At 46.3% G+C, this 21,858-nt stretch overlaps 2 protein-coding genes across 11 annotated transcripts in view; one reads left to right on the forward strand and one right to left on the reverse strand.

Moving 5' to 3' along the window:
- LCA5L (lebercilin LCA5 like) overlaps positions 1-3,494 on the reverse strand; it is a 47,921-nt gene extending 44,427 nt beyond the window's left edge. For 2 of the 8 annotated variants that reach the window (XM_027583584.2, XM_027583581.2), the window contains exon 1: positions 2,886-3,344. The gene's annotated coding sequence lies outside the window, so the exon portion shown is untranslated. The other 6 variants (XM_027583583.2, XM_027583579.2, XM_027583582.2 and 3 more) reach the window with 5 other exon arrangements.
- A 40-nt stretch (positions 3,495-3,534) lies between these two features.
- Positions 3,535-21,858, forward strand: part of SH3BGR (SH3 domain binding glutamate rich protein) — a 62,654-nt gene continuing 44,330 nt past the window's right edge. For 2 of the 3 annotated variants that reach the window (XM_035727181.1, XM_035727187.1), the window contains exons 1-2: positions 3,535-3,736; positions 17,047-17,232. In XM_035727181.1, coding sequence (XP_035583074.1) covers positions 3,686-3,736; positions 17,047-17,232 — 237 coding nt within the window. In that variant the 5' untranslated portion in view covers positions 3,535-3,685. Of the gene's footprint in view, positions 3,737-17,046; positions 17,233-21,858 lie in introns of those variants that run through there. The other variant, XM_035727176.1, reaches the window with a different exon arrangement.

The following is a 21,858-nucleotide window of genomic DNA, read 5'->3' on the forward strand; positions in this document are numbered from 1 at the left end:
TATCTTACACATTAAAATGTTCATTTCCTTCATTCCTTCAACACGTATTTGAGAGCTTTCTACGTGCCAGAACAGTATGCGGTACGGGGGGGTGTCACGAACACAAACGAACGCCTCTCTTTTCATGGAGCTTATATGATGGTAATAAAATAATCACAATGGTGACGGTTCTAAGTGTTTTAGAGGAAAGAGATACAGTTCTGTGAAGATATATGACAGAGAAACCTGATCTAGACGGTGACCTTGGAAGTTCTATGGAAGGGCCATCTGAGCGGAGATACGACAGGTCAGTGGGAACTAACCACCCAAAAAGGAATGGAGGGTAAGAAGGAAGTCCGTTGTGGAAGGAGAGAGGACAGTTCCAAGGCCTAGTGGGTAGACGGGCCCATGTGGCTGGGCCCCAGGGGTTCCCGATGAGTCTCCAGAGGTAGGTGGGGGTGAGCAGCTGGAGGGCAGGTTTATGATTTGGGTCATTAATCCAAGAGCAACGGGGAGCTAGCAGTGAGCAAAGGGGGGAGGCTGGGGAAGAGATAACATAATTTGCTCTGCTTCCTGAAGGTTACTTGGACTGCAGTGTGGAAAACAGAAAAGAGAAAAGCCAGAGGAGAGGATTTCAGAAGGCTGCAGAAAGAAGAGGGCAGCTTGGACTAAGGTGCACAGGAGGCAGTGCTCAGTGACCCACTGGATGCCGGGGTGAGGGGAAAGGTCAGGGAGGAGTCCTAGCTGCCGATGGAGGAGGTCCCAGCTGGGAGGGGTGGCAGGAGACTGGTCTTCTGCACACGGTGTTGGTGTCTGAGAGGTATTAAGAGGCAAGGCCATCCCGCTAGCTGGACATATGGGTCAGCTCAGAAAAGAGGGTCAAGCTGGAAAGATAAAGTTGGGAGTCCAGAGCATAAAGATGGTGAGCGTGGGTTTGTGCCTAACGTCCGGATACAGGCAGCATGGGGAGAGAATGTGATGAGAACCAACTGAGTTTTGAGACACTGCAATATTAAGGGGCCCAGGAAAGGAGAGGGAGGCAGCATGTAGCAGGAAAAGCAGAAAGCGGCTGGGTGGATGGGGGCACAGAAGCCAAGGGAAGACAGCGTTTCAAGAGATGGGAGCAGCAGGGTCAAATTTAAATGCTGCCAAGAGACTGAGCAAGATGAGGCCTGGAAACGTCTGATCAGTGGTTTTTGTTTTAGTATAGAGATGAGGGTGGAAGGCAGTCTAGAGTGGGCTAAGGGATGAGACACAAGAAATGGATGCACGGAAGACGGCAATTCTTTAAAAAGTTTGCCTGTCAAAGGGAATGAGAGATTGAGCAATAGCTGGAAAATGAAGGAGAACATGGGGTCAAGAGAGATTTTTTTCTCTTCCTTTTGTGACGGGACAATGGACCATGTTTAAAAGCCAAAGGGAAAGAGCCAGTTGAGATGGAACAGGTGACAGCTGATAGGGAAATCATAAGGTTTTTGACAAGCGGGTAGGGATGCTATCCAAAGCACCGGGGGGGGGGGGGGGAGGCCTTGGATGGGAGGGATAGCTGGGGACGGCTGTAGGTAAGGCTGTAGTTGCGGTAGCGGGGGCTTGGAGACACCCGGCAGACAGCTTTCGTTCCTCTAGGAAGTGACTGCACGAGGGGAAGGTGTGAGATCAAATCTGAGTAAAAGGGGAGGTTTATGATGTGCAGTATCCTATGGCCCCTCTGCAAGTTGCAGTGATCCTACCATGCTACTTTCGTTAATTGGGGTTTCACTTGAGGAAAAAGAGAAAAAATGGGAGCTGGGGGGTTTGCGATTGGCAGGGTACAGGTGTGTCGGGGCCATTAGCTCGCTGAGGGCAAGGACCTGTCCCTGTCAATCCCTGCATCACTCTGGGACTGACTGACTAGAGTACCAGCGCCCAGGCACTCACTGTCAAACTGACCAACACTGGGATGATCACTTGTCTCCATTTCAGTCTGCCTCTTTTGATGCGTCTCTAAAAAACCAAAACCAAAGAGTGGGGAATAAACAGAACCTGAGTTCCTCCGCGTCTTCTTTTTCTCACTTGGAAGGAGGCTCTGGATTCTTTTACTCTTCTGTACGGTTTTAAAGGTCTTGTCAAAGTTCTATCCAGGGACACAGTCATATACCCAAGAAAGCTAAGGGGCATCTTTCCATTTTTAGCTTAACACTACAGTGTTTATGCAGCTTTGGCTACCTGTTTAAAAGCTGCAATCTTCAAAATACGTACGAAAAATTATCTTTATCTACGTAATCTATGAAACTCATATCCTTAAAAGAAAACCTTGACTCACTTGAAATGACAGAGAATGGGAACACAGAGTAAGACTGTCCACATTCCAATTGGCAGGCAGGAGATGATGGTGGCCTGGACAGGGGTGGCAATAGTGGGGGTTGGCAGAAACGGTGGGACTGTGCATCTCTTCAGGGCATGATACGAAGGACGTGTTGACGGACTGATTGTGGGGAGGGAGGAAAACAGGAGCAAGGAGGACCTCAAGGCCCGGACCACCGCGCGAATGGCTTCCAGTAATGGGGTGGGTAAAGGTGTGGCAAGCGCAGGTTGGAGGGAATGCCAGGACTTCCCTTGGACACCCAAGTGTGGATGGGGGCAGAGCCGTGGTGAGCACGCAGGTCTGAAGTTCTGGGGGAGGGTCAGGGCTGGAGACACACTTTTGGGGCTCGTTGGCATTTAGAAGGGTCACGAGCCTATGAGGCTGGATGAATTTATCGAGGGAGCGAGTGTAGATAGAAAGAAAAAAAAGGTTCACGGTCTTGCTCAGCAGAGGAACACCCATCTTAAAGAAAGTCACCTGTGGCGCGAGGGGGAAACTGCGGACAAAGCGCTCCAAGGCTGAGCGAGCGAGGAACACAGTGCAGAAATTTCGAAGAACTCACATTTCCACGGGCTGGGGATAAGGAAACGTCAGCACTGAAGTCACAAGGAAAAAGCGAAACAAAGCTAACGCGGGTAGGCAGACGCGAACCTGAAGGCATCAGATGCCCACCGGAACAAAGCCCGGGCCAAAGCCCGCAAGTGGGGGGCGGGGCTGACGGCGGCGCCGGGCGGCCGCGGGTCCCGGGGCCGGTCGGGGCCGCCCCTGCCCGAACGCCCCGGCGGCCAGGCCGCGTGAGGAGGGGCCCCGGCGGCGCGGCGAGGGCGGGCGAGGGCGTAGGCCCCTGTCCGGGCTGCGAGGCCACGCTCTGCGGGAGGAGGCGGCCGGCGGCCCGGCTACGTTACCAGCTCCACCGAGAGCGAGGCGGCGCGGCCCCCCGAGCTGGGCAGGGGCCGGGGCTGAGTGGCGGCACCGGAAGGCCCGGAGGCTGGAGGATGGAGGCTCTGGCTGGGGCCGGGCCGGGCCGTTACCTGCTCCGCGCGGCCACCGCCGCAGCGCCAAGCCCGCAGCCTCGGGGACCCCGCGCGTCGCCCTGGAAACCCGCGCGCGGCGCCTCCTGGGACTGGCGGAGCCGGGCAGCGGGGCCGCTAGGTCCGCGCGCTTGCGCACTGGTGAGCTGAGCGTAGGAACTTCGGCCCGGTAACCTCCCCCGCCGGCTCGCCTGCACGCTCGGGGCTCCCACCATCCGCCTGGCCGCGTCTCGAGCGAACGAACGGATCCCGCGGCAGTGCAGCTGTCCCTTCACGCTCTCGGTCGCACTCGCCCCTGTACTGGTGTTTTTGGATCCCGAGTCCAGTGCGCATGTGCGGTTCCCTGCCGGGAGGCGCACCGACCCAGAGCAAGGCGCTCCAGGTTGGCTGCTAGGCAGGTAGGGAGAGGAGTGGATCCAGGAAGGCAGGTGTAGATGCCAGGTTCCCCGGGAAGGGGCTGGGCCCAGCCGGGCAGGTGCAGACTCGTCTCTGCTCGGTGAAGAAGTGGATCGAGAGCAGAGCACCCCCGTTGACCTCTCTTTATAAAGATGAATTTCTTTGGTGAAAGAAAATCTGATCCCAAAGCAATGCATGTTGGTGGTAGAGAATTTAGAATGTACAGCAAAGTACAAAGAAAAATTAAAAATTACCTAGATGATGGAATTGCGGGTGATTTTTAATGATTACCTAGGAATTGTCAATGACTGCATCGGCAGACTCAAGCAACATTTATATTACTTCTCTTCCTCCCCGCCTTCCCCTCCCCCCGTTGTATTGATGCCATGTTGAATATCCCTATAAGTGAGTCTTTGACGTGTGAAAATTAATAAAGGGAAACATCGCTAAAGTAGGTTTGAGGCTAGAAGGGGGAGCCCTTACCATTCAACTCAATTACGGGCTCCAACAGAAGTGTCAGTTACAGACTCCCCAACAGAAGAGCGTCAACAGGAAAGAATTATCAATTATGGGCCCAAGAGGGAAAGATGTGCTTTGCATCTCTTTCAAGAAAGCGGCCACCCCCTGTAACTCCGTCAAGGAGAAAGTCATCACCCTGAACTCTTGATTTCCCAGATGGACTTTTGCATTCCTCCCAACTTTTTCCTTCTCCATAAAATCATGTTCCTCTCCTTTGTTTGTTGGACCTGCCTAAGGTTTTGCCATAGTTGACATGCCCCAAGTTCCAATTCTTTGTTACTCCCGACTAAACCCATTTACTGGCAAAATAACTGACAATTTTATGTTTAAGGTTAACAGAGGTCACCCCTGACTCCTTAGAATAAATCCTACATGTGAAATCGAAGGATCAAAGGAAATGCCCCCTTTGAGGCTTTCTGAAGGTAGATGAAAGTTTGCCTTCCAGGCAAATGTCTCCCAATCCTTAACCCACACTGAGGATAATCTTTTTAATTTCTTTAAAAAATATTTGCCCATTTTATTGTTAAAAGTTGATACTTTGATTCTATTCATGTCTTTGCTCAGAAGGGTAGATATTTTTTTCATATTCTTAGTAACCATTTGTACTTTTCGATTTGCTTTTTTCCTGCCTTTTGCCCATTTTTCACTCGGTGCCCATCTTTGTAGAACTTTCTCTGTTCTGTGAAACTCAGGTCTGGCTATATGAAAACTTGGTCTGCGGTAGATGTTGTAAATATTTCCCCCAGTTTGTCAAATACTTTTAAATTTTGTTTGCAGTGTATTTTGATATTTGTGTAGAGTCAAATTGATCCCATTTTCCATCTGTGGTTTTTGATTTGGATTTTATGTAGTAGGGGTAGTGGGCGTTTCCAAACTGACTCTGTTTAGATCTAGTTTTTTAAGGGGTGAGGAAGGGGCAAGGCTTCCCTTTCACGTCACCACCCCAAGAGCGCCCACTCTTAATTTTGGTGCGCTGTGTTTCAACAACCTTAGGTCGTGAGTTATCCCTACAAGGTGGGTGGTGGCGCTCTTTGTTGCTGGTGAGCTGGGCAGCATCTCTTGGAGGACATACAGCAGACAGGTGACACCCTAGACTTGACATTCATGGAAAGATGCCTGCTTAATGGCTGATGGTGTCCCCAGCACAGTAACGAAAGTGGCAGTTTATTATTAAGTGAACATCCCAACCCTGGTACTCAGGACTGGAGGATCCTGAAAGATGGAAGTCCCTCAGAGCTTCCTTTCCCATCCGAATGGTCTCTCTTCTTTGCTAGCTGTTCTCAGTCAGCCTTTGTTTCTGCCTTTGAAAGAGGGTGTTTGTTTTCCATAGGTATCCATGTGTCTTATGGAAGGGGAGAGACCTGGTGAGTACAAAGCTGAAGAAATACCTTTAGGAATTCTGCTACATAGTAACATATGCCTTTATTTCTCTGTATTAGTTTAATTAAGTCCACTGTAACAAATCACCACAGACCCAGTGGCTTAAAACAACAGAAATTTAGGGTGCCTGGGTGGCTCAGTTGGTTAAGCGACTGCCTTCGGCTCAGGTCATGATCCTGGGGTCCCGGGATCGAGTCCCGCATCGGGCTCCGTGCTCAGCAGGGAGTCTGCTTCTCCCTCTGACCTTCCTCCATCTCATGCTCTCTCTCTACCATTCTCTCTCTCAATAAATAAATAAAAATCTTTAAAAAAAAAACAGAAATTTACTCTCTTACAGTTCTGGAGGCAAGAAGTCTGAAATCGAGGTGTTGGCAGGGCCAAGCTTCCTCTGAGAGCTCCTGGGAAAAATCCTTCCTTGCCTCTCTGGCTCCCCATGCTCCTTGGCTCGTGGCAGCATCAGTCCTGTCTCTGCAGCCCTGTCTTCACATGGTGTTTTTTCTGTCTCTCCCTGTGCCTCCTCTTCTTGTAAGGACATCTGTTATTGGGCTGAGGGCCCACCCGAAGTCCAGGATGATTTCTTTTCAGAATCTCAACCAATTTCACCTACAAAGATCCTGTTCCCAAATAAGGTTCACATTCTGAAGTTTAGGGTGGACATGAATTTTGAGGGGGGACATTATTCAAGTCACTACTGTTACTCTGGTGGTCACCACTGTCATTCCATGTAGTACAAATATGCCTTTATTTCCCAAATTTCTCATTTCTCATACACATATCACATTACGTACACCAAAACATAGCATCTGGTATCATTTATTATAAGATCATCTGAGGATCTCTGCCAAGTTTGGAGTCAATACCTCACACTTTTATCATTAAAATTAGATGAAATCTTTCTTTCATAGTGTGTTTGTTCAAGTCACCACGATGTGCACTTTAGCTATCTTAGGATTTTAACTGTTAATTATACCTCAATAAAGCTGAAAAAAATTCTGTAACAAAGTAAGTATTGTTCTTTCACTTAGCATCAAGGACTAGGGGTGTGAAATGATAAGCATTCTGCCTCTTCAGTGGAGCACACAGCTTATTTTTGAAGCGAATTTTCTTTCTTTTGTTCTTTTTTTTTTAAGATTTTATTTATTTGCCAGAGAGAGAGAGAGAGCAGAAGCAGGGGGAGCAGCAGAGGCAGATGGAGAAGCAGGCTCCCTGCTGAGCAAGGACCCGGATGCCGGACTCTATCTCAGGACCCTGGGATCATGTCCTGAGCTGAAGGCAGATGCTTAACCGACTGAGCCACCCAGGCGTCCCTGTAGTGAATTTTCTAAGGCAGAGATTAGTTGAGCTTTATTTTAAGACTCACTTGGAATGTTTCGTGTTGGTATTAATTATCTTGAGGTTTATTGGAGTCAGTGTCATAGATGTAAAGATCTTTCAGCTAGAGTTTTCAGAGTTCTAATTTGTACATTTTCACGGTCATTATTAAAAGGATAAGCTTCTAAAAATAATTCATAGTGTAAAGAGGGTGCACTAGGAATTTGAGCGTGGCGTGTCAGGAGTTTTTCTGGTGTGGTGTGGCGATAGAAGGACTGGGTTCGTGTCTTGCTTGGATGCACCATTTCCTGTCGTCAGCCTTGAGGAGGGACAGGAGTAGAACCTGGTGTCGGTGTTGTGCACAGTAAGGCAGTGGTTTATGCAAAGCACTTAGAGCAGATCTGGCATGTGGCACACACTTAAAAATTGTTAGTTCTTGCGTCAAGTAGGCTATTCTTTCTCCCGAGGGCATGTGGACGGAGGTGGTATGTCACTGTCCAAGGCAGTGTTGCCCCATATGATCAGCAGTCGTATATTCTCTAGGGCACATGAGGGTCAACTACAGTTTACGTTACTAATTTACAAAATCATTGAGAAATATGCATAGTTTATTACTCTCTTCAATCGTATTTGGAGAAAAATGGCTTGCTCATGTGGTAGAATTTGACACGAAGGTGTTGAAAAAAATACTTTCACAAAAATAGCATATACTTACTTTATGATTTTGAAAATACGGGAAAGGAGCACAAACGACCTGTAATCTTTGGTGGGCTTGAAAAAATTTACAATGCTAATGACTTAAATTTGGGGAGCCATCAGTCATCTTCACCAAGGGCCTAATTTGGGGAGCAAACTTTGCATAGTGAGGTTCTAAGTTAAATGGCAGTCATCTCAATCATTGGTTCTGATGTAAATGAATTTGAGCTATGTTGCAGGGATGGGGCGTCCCTTCTCGTTAAAGGCGCCTGTCCTGGGGGAGGGGAGCAGGCCTCCAGGCCCCTGGGACTCTGGTGAAGAAGGCAGGTAAAGAAGGCCTCCAGACCCCTCCCTGCTCCAGCATGCCAGTAACCACCTCCTCCGGGAGTAGCCGGGGACCGAAAAATAGAAAGAGAGAGACTCGGTTATCTAAGAGAATGACCCCCTGGTGCCTCCTATGTCCTTGAGCTTGATCTTGAAACCCATCAGAAAAATTGGGAGGTAGCATTTGGGCTTTTTACGCGATTTAAGTATCCACATAAAGAAGACGGAGAGGGCGCCTGGGTGGCTCAGTTGGTTAAGCGACTGCCTTCGGCTCAGGTCATAATCCTGGAGTCCCGGGATCGAGTCCCACATCGGGCTCTCTGCTCAGCAGGGAGTCTGCTTCTCCCTCTGACCCTCTTCCCTCTCGTGCTTTCTATCTCTCATTCTCTCTCTCTCTGAAATAAATAAATAAAATCTTTAAAAAAAAAAAAAAAAAAAGAAGACGGAGAGAGACTGTGACAAACATTTATTTTCTCCCCGCGTCTCTGAGATAGTGAAGACATTTCGCTTGTTGAACTCATCCCTGCTGACAGCCGCCGCCGCCGCCCTGCCTTGTCTGGGATGTCAGTGAAACCTTACACGTCTGCTGCCTGTCAGCTTCTGTTCTTTAGGAGCAACAGGTGGGAAAGGGAGAAACCTGGAAGCGGGCCACGCCTAAAGGCATCTCTGGTATATTTCGAGTTCACGGAACTTTTAACCGGCCGGAAAACGTGCAAGTCAGGATGCCTTTGCTTATTCCAAGGCCTGTGTGGCCGTTCGGACCCCCGCGGGGCGTTTGCCGAAAGCCTCGCAGACACGGCGCCCTCGAGGACGGAGCTGGCGTCTTCTGGGCTTTTCCAGCCGCGCCCGGGCGCTCGGCTGCCCCCACCCCCCCGCAGGCGCCTGTGCGTGCGCGGCTGCCTGATTGGTGCGCGGCGCAGCCTGGCCTTTTAGGGGCTGTTGTCGGGGGTTTCAAGTCAGTGGCTGCTTTTATCGACCAATCCGGTCGTCGCCCGGCCGATCCCCTCTCGCGCCCGGCCAATGGCGGGGGAAGCCCGCGCCGTCCGCGCCGCTACCGGCGGGCGCCGGGCTTAAGTTGCGGCGGGAGGCGCAGGGGCTCAGACCGCGCTGGGCGGCTGCCAGCTCGCACCTGGCACCTGCACCTGCTGCTACCTGGCACCTGCTACCTGCCCGGCGCGGGCCGCGGTCGGGATCCGTCTAGCGCCGCGTTCCCTCGCGGGGGGTGTGTTGGGGGGACCCCTCTTTCCGACTGCCAAAATGGTTATCAAAGTGTTTGTTGCCACATCTTCTGGGTCCATAGCGGTAGGTGTCTGCTGGAATGGGTGGGGGGCCTTTCTTCCTGTCGGATTTTCTGAGGAACTCAGGCCGGGAAGTGGAAGAAGCGGGTCTGGCCCAGCGTTGGCCTGAAGTTTGTTGTGTGAGGAGTGTGTAAGTCAGCCGTGGCTCCGCAGTAAGCCTGCGTGCCTTTGCTTTCTGCGTTTGCTTTAACCGCGTTGAAGAAGTGTGGAAAATGAGTGATCCTGGCTAGCTGGGTGTGAAAGGGATTCCAGGAAGGGGGCGTGTTTGATACTAGAATTTTTAACATGTGATTTGTGTCACGTTGTGTTCGCATATATTATAGAATCAGAGGCTTTTTTTTTTTTTTTTTGGTGGAGTGTTTCTGCCAATCATTCTGTAAGACTTAGACTAATTTAAAGTTGCAAATAAATGACACTTTGTGTAACCACATTTGGAGGGTGTGAGGAAACTACCAAAATGACTGCTGGGTGTGGTTACAGTTGATCCTTGAACAATGCGTGGGTGGTGGTGTTGGTGGTTGGTGGTTAGGGGCACTCACACCAGCACAGTTGAAAATCCATGTATAACTTTTGACTCCCCAAAACTTCATTAATGACCTACGGTTGACCAGAAGCCTTACAACTTAACCAGTTGATTAACACACATTTTGTATGTTATATGTAATATAAGCTGTATTCTTGCAATAAGTAAGCTAGAGAAAAGAAAATGTTATTAAGAAAACCATAAGAAAGAGAAAATACATTTTCAATACTTTCTGTAGTTACAGAAAAAAAATCTGCATATAGGTCGACCCGTGCAGTTTAAAAGTTGTGTTGTTCAAGGGTCAATTGTACTTGCGTGTGTGATGTAACTATACCAAAAGTGTAAAGTTAGCATGTGTAATAGTATTATTTGGGGAAAATGATGTCACAGTGACAAGAGCAAACATCTCTAAGGCCACAGTTTTAAATGCTCTAGGAATTCAAACAGGCCAAAAATAGGTACGAGGTGCGGACCCCATAACACTGCATCTGATTTCCCTGGGACCAGGCTCAGAATCTCCCCTCCAGTTTCTGCCTTCATTCTGTGCAGGATAGACCTGCCTGAAGAAACAAGGGTAACTGAAGGAGCCACTTCTCCTTGGCAGTGATTCAGGCTTTGATTTTAGGCTTGAACCTGCGGTGTCTGTCGGAGACTGACATTTCTGGGAGCATTTGAGCCTTTAGGGGGCTGTAGGAGGAAGCCGTTTCATCAGTCCTGAGGGCTGGACACCAGCAAGGGGGCTGTTTCCTTTTATATCTAGTTCCTGGGCCATCCTGTAGCTTGGGTTTCACTCAGCCAGGGATGATACCCTCGGCCAGCAGCTGGCTGGAAGCAGCCCCAACGCTGGCTCTTGAATGCCCCCACCCACAGCCCTGAAAGTTCGCGCAGTTTCCAGAGGGCAAGGAGGGAACAAGAGAGAAGAGGCTGGTTGTCCCTCTGAACACAACCCATCAGCAATGGCTTAGTATCTGTGGAACATCTTTTAACAGAAACAGAGGAGGGAAAATTCCAGATGTAAAACCGCAAAATCTTTTGTGGCTGTCAATAACCTCAGAAACTTTTAGTTGACCCATAAAGAGCACATTTTTGGGTTACTAGATTAAATATGATTTTTCCTGAAGAAAATGGCTTTAGTGGCCTTTCAATATGCTGTTGACACTCATTGACGGAAACTTTTACCACTGACCAATCTTCCACATGTTCTGTAGGCCAGGTGTGAGTGCCCTATGCATCCTTCCAGAGATGGTGAACAAACTTGTGAAGTTCTTAGGATTATTTGATGTCTTACATTCTTGAAGTTTGGGCGTATGATTGAGTTAGCCTCGGAGGGTCTGGAGGGACACTGTTCACTCCAGGATCCTGGAAAAACCACATTAACTGTGGTTCCCCAAGCAAATGTTTTGTTGTCACTTGGAACTGTTTGACCTTGGGAAAGTTATTTCACCTTGCTAAGCCTCAATTTCCTTATCTGTAAAATGAGGATAAGAATAGTATTCGTCTCATGACATCGCCAAGAGGATTTAGGAAATAAGCCTCGAGCGCCTTGCATGGTGTCCAGGGCTCAGTGCTTAATACATATTATAGTTATTAGTGAACTTCGTAATTATTACATATGGCTACTTAATATTATAGTTGTTTTAAGTATTAGGTATTGTAATTTTTGGCTAATGTTAGTTAATGTTTAAAATATATTTTAAAAAGATTTTATTGAGAGAGAGAGACAAGAGAGCATGAGCAGGGGAGAGAGGTAGAGGGAGAGGGAGAAGCAGGCTTCTCACTGAGCAGGGAGCCCGACATGGGGCTCAATCCCAGGATCCTGGGATCATGACCTGAACCAAAGGCAGACACTTCACCGACTGAGCCACCCAGGTGCCCCAATGTTAGTTAATGTTCATCAGTATTATTGTAGTTATAATTATTAGCTAATATTATATATGTGAGTCTGTGATGATTATGTTTCAGAAGAACTGTCCCAAGCCACATAAGTGGAATAATTTGTCTTACAACCGATGATTCCCATGGTATCAGTGCTAGTGATTTTCCCTGGGTGGGGGGATTTCACCCAGAAGCTTCTTTGCAGGAGAACCGCAGAGCAGCTTCCAGTGTGTGTGGTGGTGGGTCTGCAAACACTTTACTGCTTGTTTCTTCAGTCTCTTTATTTTAAAAAAGGATTCCTGCCTGCAACTTAGTCAACGAGGGCCTGTAACTTCTAAGGGATGAATGAAATAAATGAAAAAGGAAACATCTCTTTGTAAGGGCTTATGCATATGCAGCTGTGTGTCATGTCTCTGAATGGTTGATGATAAGGCAATGTCACACGTTTTACCGATTTACGGAGGAACGTAGTGAAGAGACCTTGGGAGCGGGAGCAGGTCTGTGTCTTACTGAAGGCCAGCGCCACGGCTGGGGGACAAAGGGAGAGAGGACTGTCCTCACTGTTTTCAAGATGCACCGTCCTTGGAACCATGATATTCAAGAACAGACCCGGAGGTGGCTCCTGGGTTTTTCCATCATTTCTCCAGCCTTGCTTGAGTGTAAATATAGGGGGCAAAAACTCCGCTCTTGAACGAGATGGATCCAGGTGTAGATCTTGGAAAATTCCTTAATTCACTGGTGCCTCAGCTTTATTATTTTAAAATGGTGATCAGAGTACTTAACCTGGCTTGGCAACCAGGATAAGTCAGTGAGATAAGACTGTGCAGGCTCTTACCTTGTCCAGGATGCTGTGCCACACGTCCTGTCATGTTCCTTGGTTCTCACCAGAACCTGAGGAGGGTGGCGCTTTACCCATTTTGCAGACGAGGCCATTCAAGAGTGGACTCCTGCTCAGACAGCAGCCTTCCGAGCCAGGGGGAAATGCAGGTTGCCTCTGCTCAAATGCAGTGTGCTTTTCACTAAGTGTAGTGACCTCAGTTGGAAAAGCTCCTAACTGTACAAGACAATAAAAGGGAGGTGCCAAGCAAGTGACTCAAAGATCACTCTGACACGTTACAGTAACCAATGGTGGCCGGTGACTTCAGGAAAAGAACACTTTCTTAAGAGTGAATATAACAGGATAGGAAACACAGGGCTCTCTGAGCCTCTGCTGAAGTCCCAAAGTCTCCAAGTGACCCAGAACCCAGGGACCCCCAGATTCTCCAGAGGGGCTGCCTAGAAAGAAGGTACAGCCCCGCGGGGCGGGGTAGCCCTGGTCATGGTGCAGGGGAGGGAGGAGAAAGAGCAGGAGGTGGGAAGGAGAGGGTGTCTGTGGTGAGAACGACTGGGTGTGGTGTGTACCCTCCTACCCCAGGGGCCGTAAAGGGAGGTGCCCTCTGGGAGCTGATGTCCCTGGGGGTCAGCGCAGGAGGCCACCTGGAGAAGAGCTGCACTTTGCCTGGGAGGGTCCATGAATAGGAGGGAGGGCTGTGGCGGAGAGGGCCCCCACTCAGGGTGGCCCTCAGGGCGTGGGCAGAGGTGACCATGCCACCAGGTGAGCTCATGTACTCCTTGCTCCCCTCTCTCCTCCTCTGGGCTCATCCTAAGACTACTCCAGCCCCTGGCAGAACTCAGGTGCTCCAAAGAGCCAGATCAGTGATGCCTTTAACCCAGTTTAAAGTACTGGTATTTGGGGAGGATAGAAACAGATTTTACTTTTCTTCTCTTTTTTTGAGAGGTGAGGGGGCTGAGAAATAGCACTTAACACAAGGTCATGCACCCAACGGGTCCGTTAAGTTCCTGCAGATGCAATTGCTTGTCTTGCAAGAGGTAGCAGCAAACAGATCTTCCCCTCCCATTTTCTCCATCCCTCTTTGACTTTCTAACCGCAGAAACACAAGTCAGGACTTTGGGAACTGGTCGTCATCGATTCAGAAATCGTGGAATAAAATGAAATCCTTCTATTTCATCTCAAGTCCTGAGGCATGATTAATAGAGGTGGAAATAATGGTGAGGTGGCCAGGCTGATTTGGGCTCCTTGGGAGGGTACTTGAGGAGGAAGGAAGACAGGAGGTTGGACAGAATAAAGGATGTTGCCTTCTGAATCTTCAATTAAAAGTAAACCTGCCTAAAACGAAGACATCTCTACTCTTCAAACAGCAAAGTTATCTCTGGAAATAGCCAAAGGAATAAGTAATTATTATAGAGTGGCACAGATAATTATGGACAAAGTGGAAAGTACATACAGAAAACATGATTAATTAAAATAGTAATTTAGTTCCAATGACCTGTCATCAGGTCTGATGGGATTTTGTAATATTCAGAAATTCAGCTGTGAAGCTATGGAATTGGAGCGCAGTTTCGGTGAGGAGGAACAGCAGGGCCAAGGGCTACGCCAGCCTCGCCTTGGGGGAGGGCTCATGGTGGAGAAATACGAGCTCATCCTTTGCTCCTGATAGAAGTGACACTCAGGAATGTGCCAGAAGCTTGTGCCAGAAGCTTAGGGGAAATTCCGTCACCCCACACCTTTCTGTATGATTTTTATTTTTATTTTTGTCCATGCTTGCGCCAGATTGAGTCTTAATGATTAAGTGTTGTATTGTAGCTAACGGCAGCCTTCAATTTATTGATCTAATGCTTTTAGTCGCAGTATCTTTGCTATGTTGGTGGAACAGATGTTACTTAAGAAGTAAATGTGTGATTGCCATTTATACACACCTGGGTACGTAACTTATACAATTTTATATGCAATGTATATTTACTTGTAAAAAATTCAAAAGTTATTTCTATTTATGTCATATTTATAATTCATATAATATATACAATCAGGTCACCACCAAAACCAAATTCTACATAATCCAAAACATAATTTGGTTTTGGTGGTGACCTGTTTCCAGGGCTTAAGCATCCATATGTACTTTATTTTTCTTTATATTAAGAAAGAAATACTCTACGCATGAATCATTGATAGACTCATTCACTTTGGCAAAAAATAAAAAAATATAAAAAAATATATTTTTTTCTTTTGGTATACAAATCTACGAAAGGAATTGGGTTTGACCCAAAGAGGGTTTGAGGCTAGACATTGGGTTTGGGATGGGTATGAGCCTTTTATAACATTTGTTTGGGATTCTCAAATTCTAATACCTCTGCTAATGAATGAGTTACGTGAGAATGACAGGGGGCCTCATACTCTATAAAACATTTTCAATGGCTTTTTTTTGATATGAGACATTCTATGCAGAAGATTTAACAAATTAAGTTATTAGATATTTTCATGTCAAAGAAAATCCTTAAAATTTTGCTCTTATTTTTAAGAAATGGCTTATTTTGCCTCTTGATCATCTTCAGCATGTTCACTGCCTAGAATGTACAAATGAGTTCTTTGCATTTTTTTCACCCACATAAGCAGGTTATGAATCTGTTCACACAAAGAACTTGGTACATTGTCTTGTGCAGAGTAGAGTGGGTAAATAAGTGTTTATGATTGTTGGGTTGACCACTCTTAGACCTCTCTCCCAGAGGCTCCTAAGTGGGGTCCACAGAGTGTGCTCCAAGTTGTTTACTGGTGTGTATGAAAGAGGGCATTGTGCATTTTGGGAGTGAATTCTTTGAACAGAGAGAATGGTTGCAGTTGTCTCTGGGGATGGAGGTCTGAACTGTGAAGAGGGCCACATTCCTGAGCAATGGTGGCTGGTAGACAAGAGCTGGTGGTGGAGAGAGGGGCATCAAGAGTTGTCTCTCAGGTGAGGCTGGTGTTCTGCTCTCCATGTGAGTGGAAAGGAGAAATCCGAGGGAAGACAAGGTTCTTTACCGTGTTGCTCTTTGTGAGCTGGGAGACACAGCCATTGGCTTTTCCTGGTTTTTCCTCTGTCCTTTCCCCTTTCACTCATCTCCAAGTGGGCTTTCCAATCTCCTGTATTATTTCGGAGGCCACTTTTGTTCAATGTGACTCGTGTGCCCATTTTCATAACTGTGAGTGAAGCGCTTTTTTAGTTGGGTGTACTTGGTATTTGAGTTTTGTAGTGAATTGTCTTTTCTCTCTTTCCCTCTTGTGCTTCTCCCAATCCTCCCTTTTCTTCATAACCAATTCTTATTTGTTTTTTGGCATTAAAGCTTAGCAGAGAATTTATTTATTTATTTATCTTTTTTATTGTTATGTTAATCACCATCCATTACATCATTAGTTTTTGATGTAGTGTTCCATGATTCATTGTTTGCGTATAACACCCAGTGCTCCATGCAGAGCGTTCCCTCTTTAATACCCATCACCAGGCTAAGCCATCCCCCCCCCCCCTAGAACCCTCAGTTTGTTTTTCAGAGTCCATCGTCTCTCATGGTTCGTCTCCCCCTCCGATTTCCCCCCCCTTCATTCTTCCCCTCCTGCTATCTTCTTCTTTTTTTTTCGTAACATATATTGCATTATTTGTTTCAGAGGTACAGGTCTGTGATTCATCAGTCTTGTGCAATTCACAGCGCTCACCATAGCACATACCGTCCCCAATGTCTATCACCCAGCCACCCCATCCCTCCCACCCCCCACCACTCCAGCAACCCTCAGTTTGTTTCCTGACATTAAGAATTCCTCATATCAGTGAGGTCATATGATACATGTCTTTCTCTGATTGACTTATTTCACTCAGCATAACACCCTCCAGTTCCATCCACGTCATTGCAAATGGCAAGATCTCATTCCTTTTTTTTTTTAAGAATTTATTTATTTATTAGAGAGAGAGAGAGAATGAGAGATAGAGAGCACGAGAGGGAAGAGGGTCAGAGGGAGAAGCAGACTCCCCGCTGAGCAGGGAGCCCGATGCGAGACTCGATCCCGGGACTCCAGGATCATGACCTGAGCCGAAGGCAGTCGCTTAACCAACTGAGCCACCCAGGCGCCCAAGATCTCATTCCTTTTGATGGCTGCATAATATTCCATTGTGTATATATACCACATCTTCTTTATCCATTCATCTGTCGATGGACATCTTGGCTCTTTCCACAGTTTGGCTATTGTGGACATTGCTTAGCAGAGAATTTAAAAGCATATCAAAGACCTCAAGTAAAATCTATGATCAGGGCATTTCTATTCTTATTAGGTTGATTACGCCATGATTGAAACATTGGTGAAATTAAAATTTTAGAATTTAAACAATGATTCTGTTGATCCTTTATAATGAAGAGGTGTGACTTTATCGTTTTCCTTGTTAAAATAATAGCAAGATTATTTGTTTTGTATAGTATAGTTGGAGAAAGGATTTCATTTATGTAAATATAAGCAAAACATAAAAAAAAATAAACCTAGTCTAATAGTAGTCTTTCTCTGCTCTTGATCAGATTAGGAAGAAGCAGCAAGAAGTAGTGGGCTTTTTGGAAGCTAATAAGATCGACTTTAAGGAATTAGACATTGCTGGAGATGAAGACAATAGGAAGTGGATGAGGGAGAATGTTCCTGGAGAGAAAAAACCTCAAAACGGAATCCCTTTGCCCCCCCAGATCTTCAACGAAGAGCAGTATTGTGGGGTAAGTATTTGTTTTCTTGGAAAAGTCCTCTGCATGTATGTTTATCGGAAATTGTTTAAAACAGATTACTTTGGGGGCACCTGGGTGGCTCGGTCTATTGAGCATCCAACTTTTGATTTTGGCTCAGGTCATGATCTCAGGGTCATGGGATTGAGCCATGAGTCCAGCTCCACGCTCAGTGGGGAGTCTGCTTGAGATTCTCTCTCTCCCTCTCTCCCTCCACTCTCCTTCTCTCTCTCTCTTTCTTTCAAAATAAAATAAATAAATCTTTAAAAAAATGGCGAATTTGGAGGCAGCATTTGAACTTGTTGATAGTTTTCAGGACATGATCTATTTCTACTAATACCTGGATGGTAGACCCATTGTAAGTCATCAATACATTAGATTCACAAAAGGATAGAAACAATCAAATGGTGATTTGGAAGTTCTTGGGATTATTTTAGGCCCCTTATTTTATTTTGAAGAGTAGAGGTCACTTGTGCAAACACAAGCATGCATTTAGTTGGAAAGGAATTCTGATCAGCCTTATGATGTACACATCCATGAATCCAGGTAGAAAGAGGGTCGGCTTTCACTTTCATAAAGAATGATTTGCAGAAGTCAAATCTTAATACAGATACAAGAAAAATGTGTGGAAATGTATCTAGATAGCTTAAAAACTGTTCTGGACCATTTTGATTACAGCAGCAATTTTATTTTATATACTTAATAGTCCATTTCACCAGAAAATCACCTTTGCCTCCAGTTCTTTACAGTTCTGCTTAGTAAATGAAATTGTTGAAAAGAAACATTTAAAAACTCAAAGCACTTCAGAGCATGAGAGCTGGAGGTTATCTTAGGGGTAATCTAAGCCTTCTAGGTCATCTTTCAGATGGAGCCAGGGCTCTGGAAGGCAGAGGGAAGTGATCAGTGTTGTGTTGCTCCCGAAGGCTGGAGCCAGCTATGGGAATCCTTAACTCACCTCTTCTCTTCTTGCACTCAACTGTTGGTTCTTTGTATTATTATGTTTCTCATCTAAACCAGGTATGGTCCAATTAAAGCCTGAAGGCTGATGCCCGTAGCTACCTGTTTTAGTAAATAAAATTTTACTGGAACACATCCACAGTAATTGATTCACCTATCACCTATGGCTGATTTTGCACAATGGTAGGGCTGAGTTGTGGCAGCAGGGACCATATGACCTGCAAAGCCAAAAGTATTTATCTGCCCACTTACAGAAAAGCTTTTGGGCCTGCCTCTGATTTGAAGCACCAAGTGTTTGGTTATTGGAGGTTTGTCTTTGTTTCGTAGGACTGATGTAACAAAGCACACAAACATGGTGGCTGTTATGGGCTGTATGTTTGTGTCCCCCCCCCCCCCCATTCATATGTTGAAGCCCTAACCTCCATGGTGATGGTATTTGGAGATGGGGCCTTTGGGAAGTGATCAGCTTAGATGAGGTCATGCTGGTGGGGCCTTCCTGATGGGATTAGTGCCCTTAGAGGAAGAGAGAGCATCCCTCTTACTTCACCATGTGAGCACACAGCCAGAAGGCATCTGTCCTCACCAGAACCCAACTATACTGGCACCCTGGTCTCAGACCTCCAGCCTCCAGAGCTGTTGTTTAAGCGCCCTGCCCCCCTAGTGTGGCATTTTGTTATGTGACCCAAGTTGACTAATTCAGTGTCTTAAAATAACAGAAATGTACTCTTGCACAGTTCTGAAGGCCAGAAGTCCAACAGCAAGTTGTCTGTCAGGTTGGTTTCTCCTGGAGGCTTCGAGGGAAAATCTGTTCCATGCCTTTTTCCTAGCTTCTGGTGGTTGCCAACAACCTTTGGTGCTCCCTGGCTTGCAGATATATCTCTCCCGTCCCTGCCTCCATCTCTCCTTGTGTTCTCCTTGTCTCTCTCTCTCTCTCTGTCCTCACTGGGCCTTTTTATAAGGACAGCAGTCATTGAAATAGGGCTCAGGGGTGCCGGTTAAGCATCTGCCTTTGGCTCGGGTCATGATCTCGGGTTCCTGGGATCGAGTCCCACATTGGGCTCCCTGCTTAGCTGCTCACTGGGCCTTTTTATAAGGACAGCAGTCATTGAAATAGGGCTCAGGGGTGCCGGTTGAGCATCTGCCTTTGGCTCGGGTCATGATCTCGGGTTCCTGGGATCGAGTCACACATTGGGCTCCCTGCTTAGCTGCTCACTGGGGAGTCTGCTTCTCCCTCTCCCTCTGCCCCTGCCCGTACTTGTGCTCTCTCTCTCTCACTCTCAAATAAATAAATAAAAAATATTTTATTTATTTATTTGAGAGAGAGCATGAACAGGGGGAGAGGTAGAGGGAAAGGGAGAAACAGCCTCCCCAATGAGCAGGGAGCCTGATGTGGGGCTCCATCCCAGGACCCCGGATCATGACCCAAGCCAAAGGCAGACGCTCACGCGACTGAGACACCCAGATGCCCCAAAATAAATAAAACCTTAAAAAAAAAAAAAAAAAAGAACAGGGCTCACCCACTCCAATATGGCCTCGTTGTAAATAATTACATCTGTAAATAATCCTGTTTCCAAATAAGGTTGCTTTCTGTTCTGGGTGGACTTGGATTTGTGGGGAACCCTCTTCAACCCAGCACAGGGTTATATAGATTTACATGACCGTGTTGGCATTCTTCAGAGGCTTAGCCCAGTCCTGTGGGTGGGGGGAGTGTTTTCAAACAGTCTGAATGTGGCAAGCACTTATTTAAGAGAATGTATGATCCAGCCCAAGGTTCCTTTGGATTTAAGCTGGGGTTTCCCAGGGTGCAGAGGGGATTTCCTGTGGGAGGAAGGGTCCTCCCCTCCACCTTCTACCCCTCCCTTCCCCTCCCCCTCCCCACATCTTGACCTCCCTCCACCATGACCCTTATTTCTAAGAATTGAGGCTCTTGTTGGATGAAGAAGGGAATAGTGGTGGTGGGCAATTTTGATTTTTTAATAATTTTTTATAATTGAAAAATTAATACATGTGCACGCTGAAAAATTAAAATGGTTCAAAAATTATCTCCAGTAAAAATTAGTCTCTCTCCCATGTCAGACCCCCGTGACTCTAGTTCCTTCCCCCGAGGGGACTGGCTTCATGGACCTGTGATCTGGGAAGTCATCCAGACCCCATGCTCAAGAGAGCTCTCTGCTTGGTTCCATGCCCTACTGTCTTGAAATCCACAACAGTTTTTGAAACAGGGACCCCATGTTTTATTTTTGCATGGGGACCCTGCAAATGATGTAGTCGTTCCTACTTTGACTGACCAATGTTGGCAGTTTCTTGTTTGACCTTCCAGAAATTTTCTATGTATATTTATAACATACATTATATATATCTTATAAATACCTATAATATTTATAATACGGTAGACATTATATAGATATATATTGTATATTACTTAAAAATGGGAGTGTGCTATACATGTTTGGTTTTTGTCCATTAATAACCAGATCTCAGAGATCATTGCATAGCCGCCCATACTCCTTCATTTAACAGTCGCAAAACGTTCCTTTGTATGTGACATAATTATCGAAACAGTCCTCTACTGGGGAACATTCAGGAAACATTCAGGATACAAACAATGCTGCAGGAAATCTCTTTATATACACAGATCCTTGTATTCAGTGTGAATATATGTAGGGAGGATGAAATCCTGGAAGATGTGCTGAGTTAAAGCATGTATGCATTTTGCATTTCAGAAGGTATTGTAATGTACTTGTGCCAGCTTACGTTTCCACCAGCCCCGCTGAGAGTGGCTAGTTCCCTGTGACTTTGACAATATTCTTTTTGCAAACTTTTGGAACTTTGCCAGTCTATTAGATGAAAAATATATTCTTACTGCTTTGACTTGAATTTCTGTCTATGTGAGTGAGGCTGAACATCTTTTCCTATTTTTTTAAAAAATTTTTTCCTTTTTAAAGATTTTATTTATTTATTTGACAGAGAGCAGGAGAGCACAAGCAGTGGGAGTGGCAGAAGCAAGCCCCCTCCCAAGCAGGGAGCCCGATGTGGGGCTCGATCCCAGGACCCTGAGATGATGACCTGAACCGAAGGCAGACACTTAACCTGCTGAGCTACCCAGGCGCCCCTCCTATGTTTATAAGCTATCTTTTTTCCCCCTACGACTTGCTATTTTTCTGTTGGGTTGCAGGTAGTATTTATTAGTTTGTAAGAGTCTTCATTTGTGAAGGAAGGTATCCTTTTTACGACCATAGATGTTGCAATTTTTTTCCCCACACTTTTTGTCTTTTGGCTTTTAAAAAAAATTTTATTTTATTATGTTAATCACCATACATTACATCATTAATTTTTGATGTGGTGATCTACGATTCATTGTTTTCGTATAACCCCCAGGGCTCCATGCAGTACGTGCCCTCCTTCATACCCATCACCAGGCTAACCCATCCCCCCACCCCCTCCCCTCTAACACCCTCAGTTTGTTTCTCAGAGTCCATAGTCTCTCATGGTTCGTCTCCCCCTCCGATTCCCCCCCTTCATTTTTCCCTTCCTTCTCCTAATGTCCTCCATGTTATTCCTTATGTTCCACAAATAAGTGAAGCCATATGATAATTGACTTTCTCTGCTTGACTTAGTTCACTTAGCATCATCTCCTCCAGTCCCATCCATGTTGATGTAAAA

Source organism: Zalophus californianus, chromosome 1 (genome assembly GCF_009762305.2).
Source record: "Zalophus californianus isolate mZalCal1 chromosome 1, mZalCal1.pri.v2, whole genome shotgun sequence".
In the NCBI taxonomy this organism is placed as follows: domain Eukaryota; kingdom Metazoa; phylum Chordata; class Mammalia; order Carnivora; family Otariidae; genus Zalophus; species Zalophus californianus.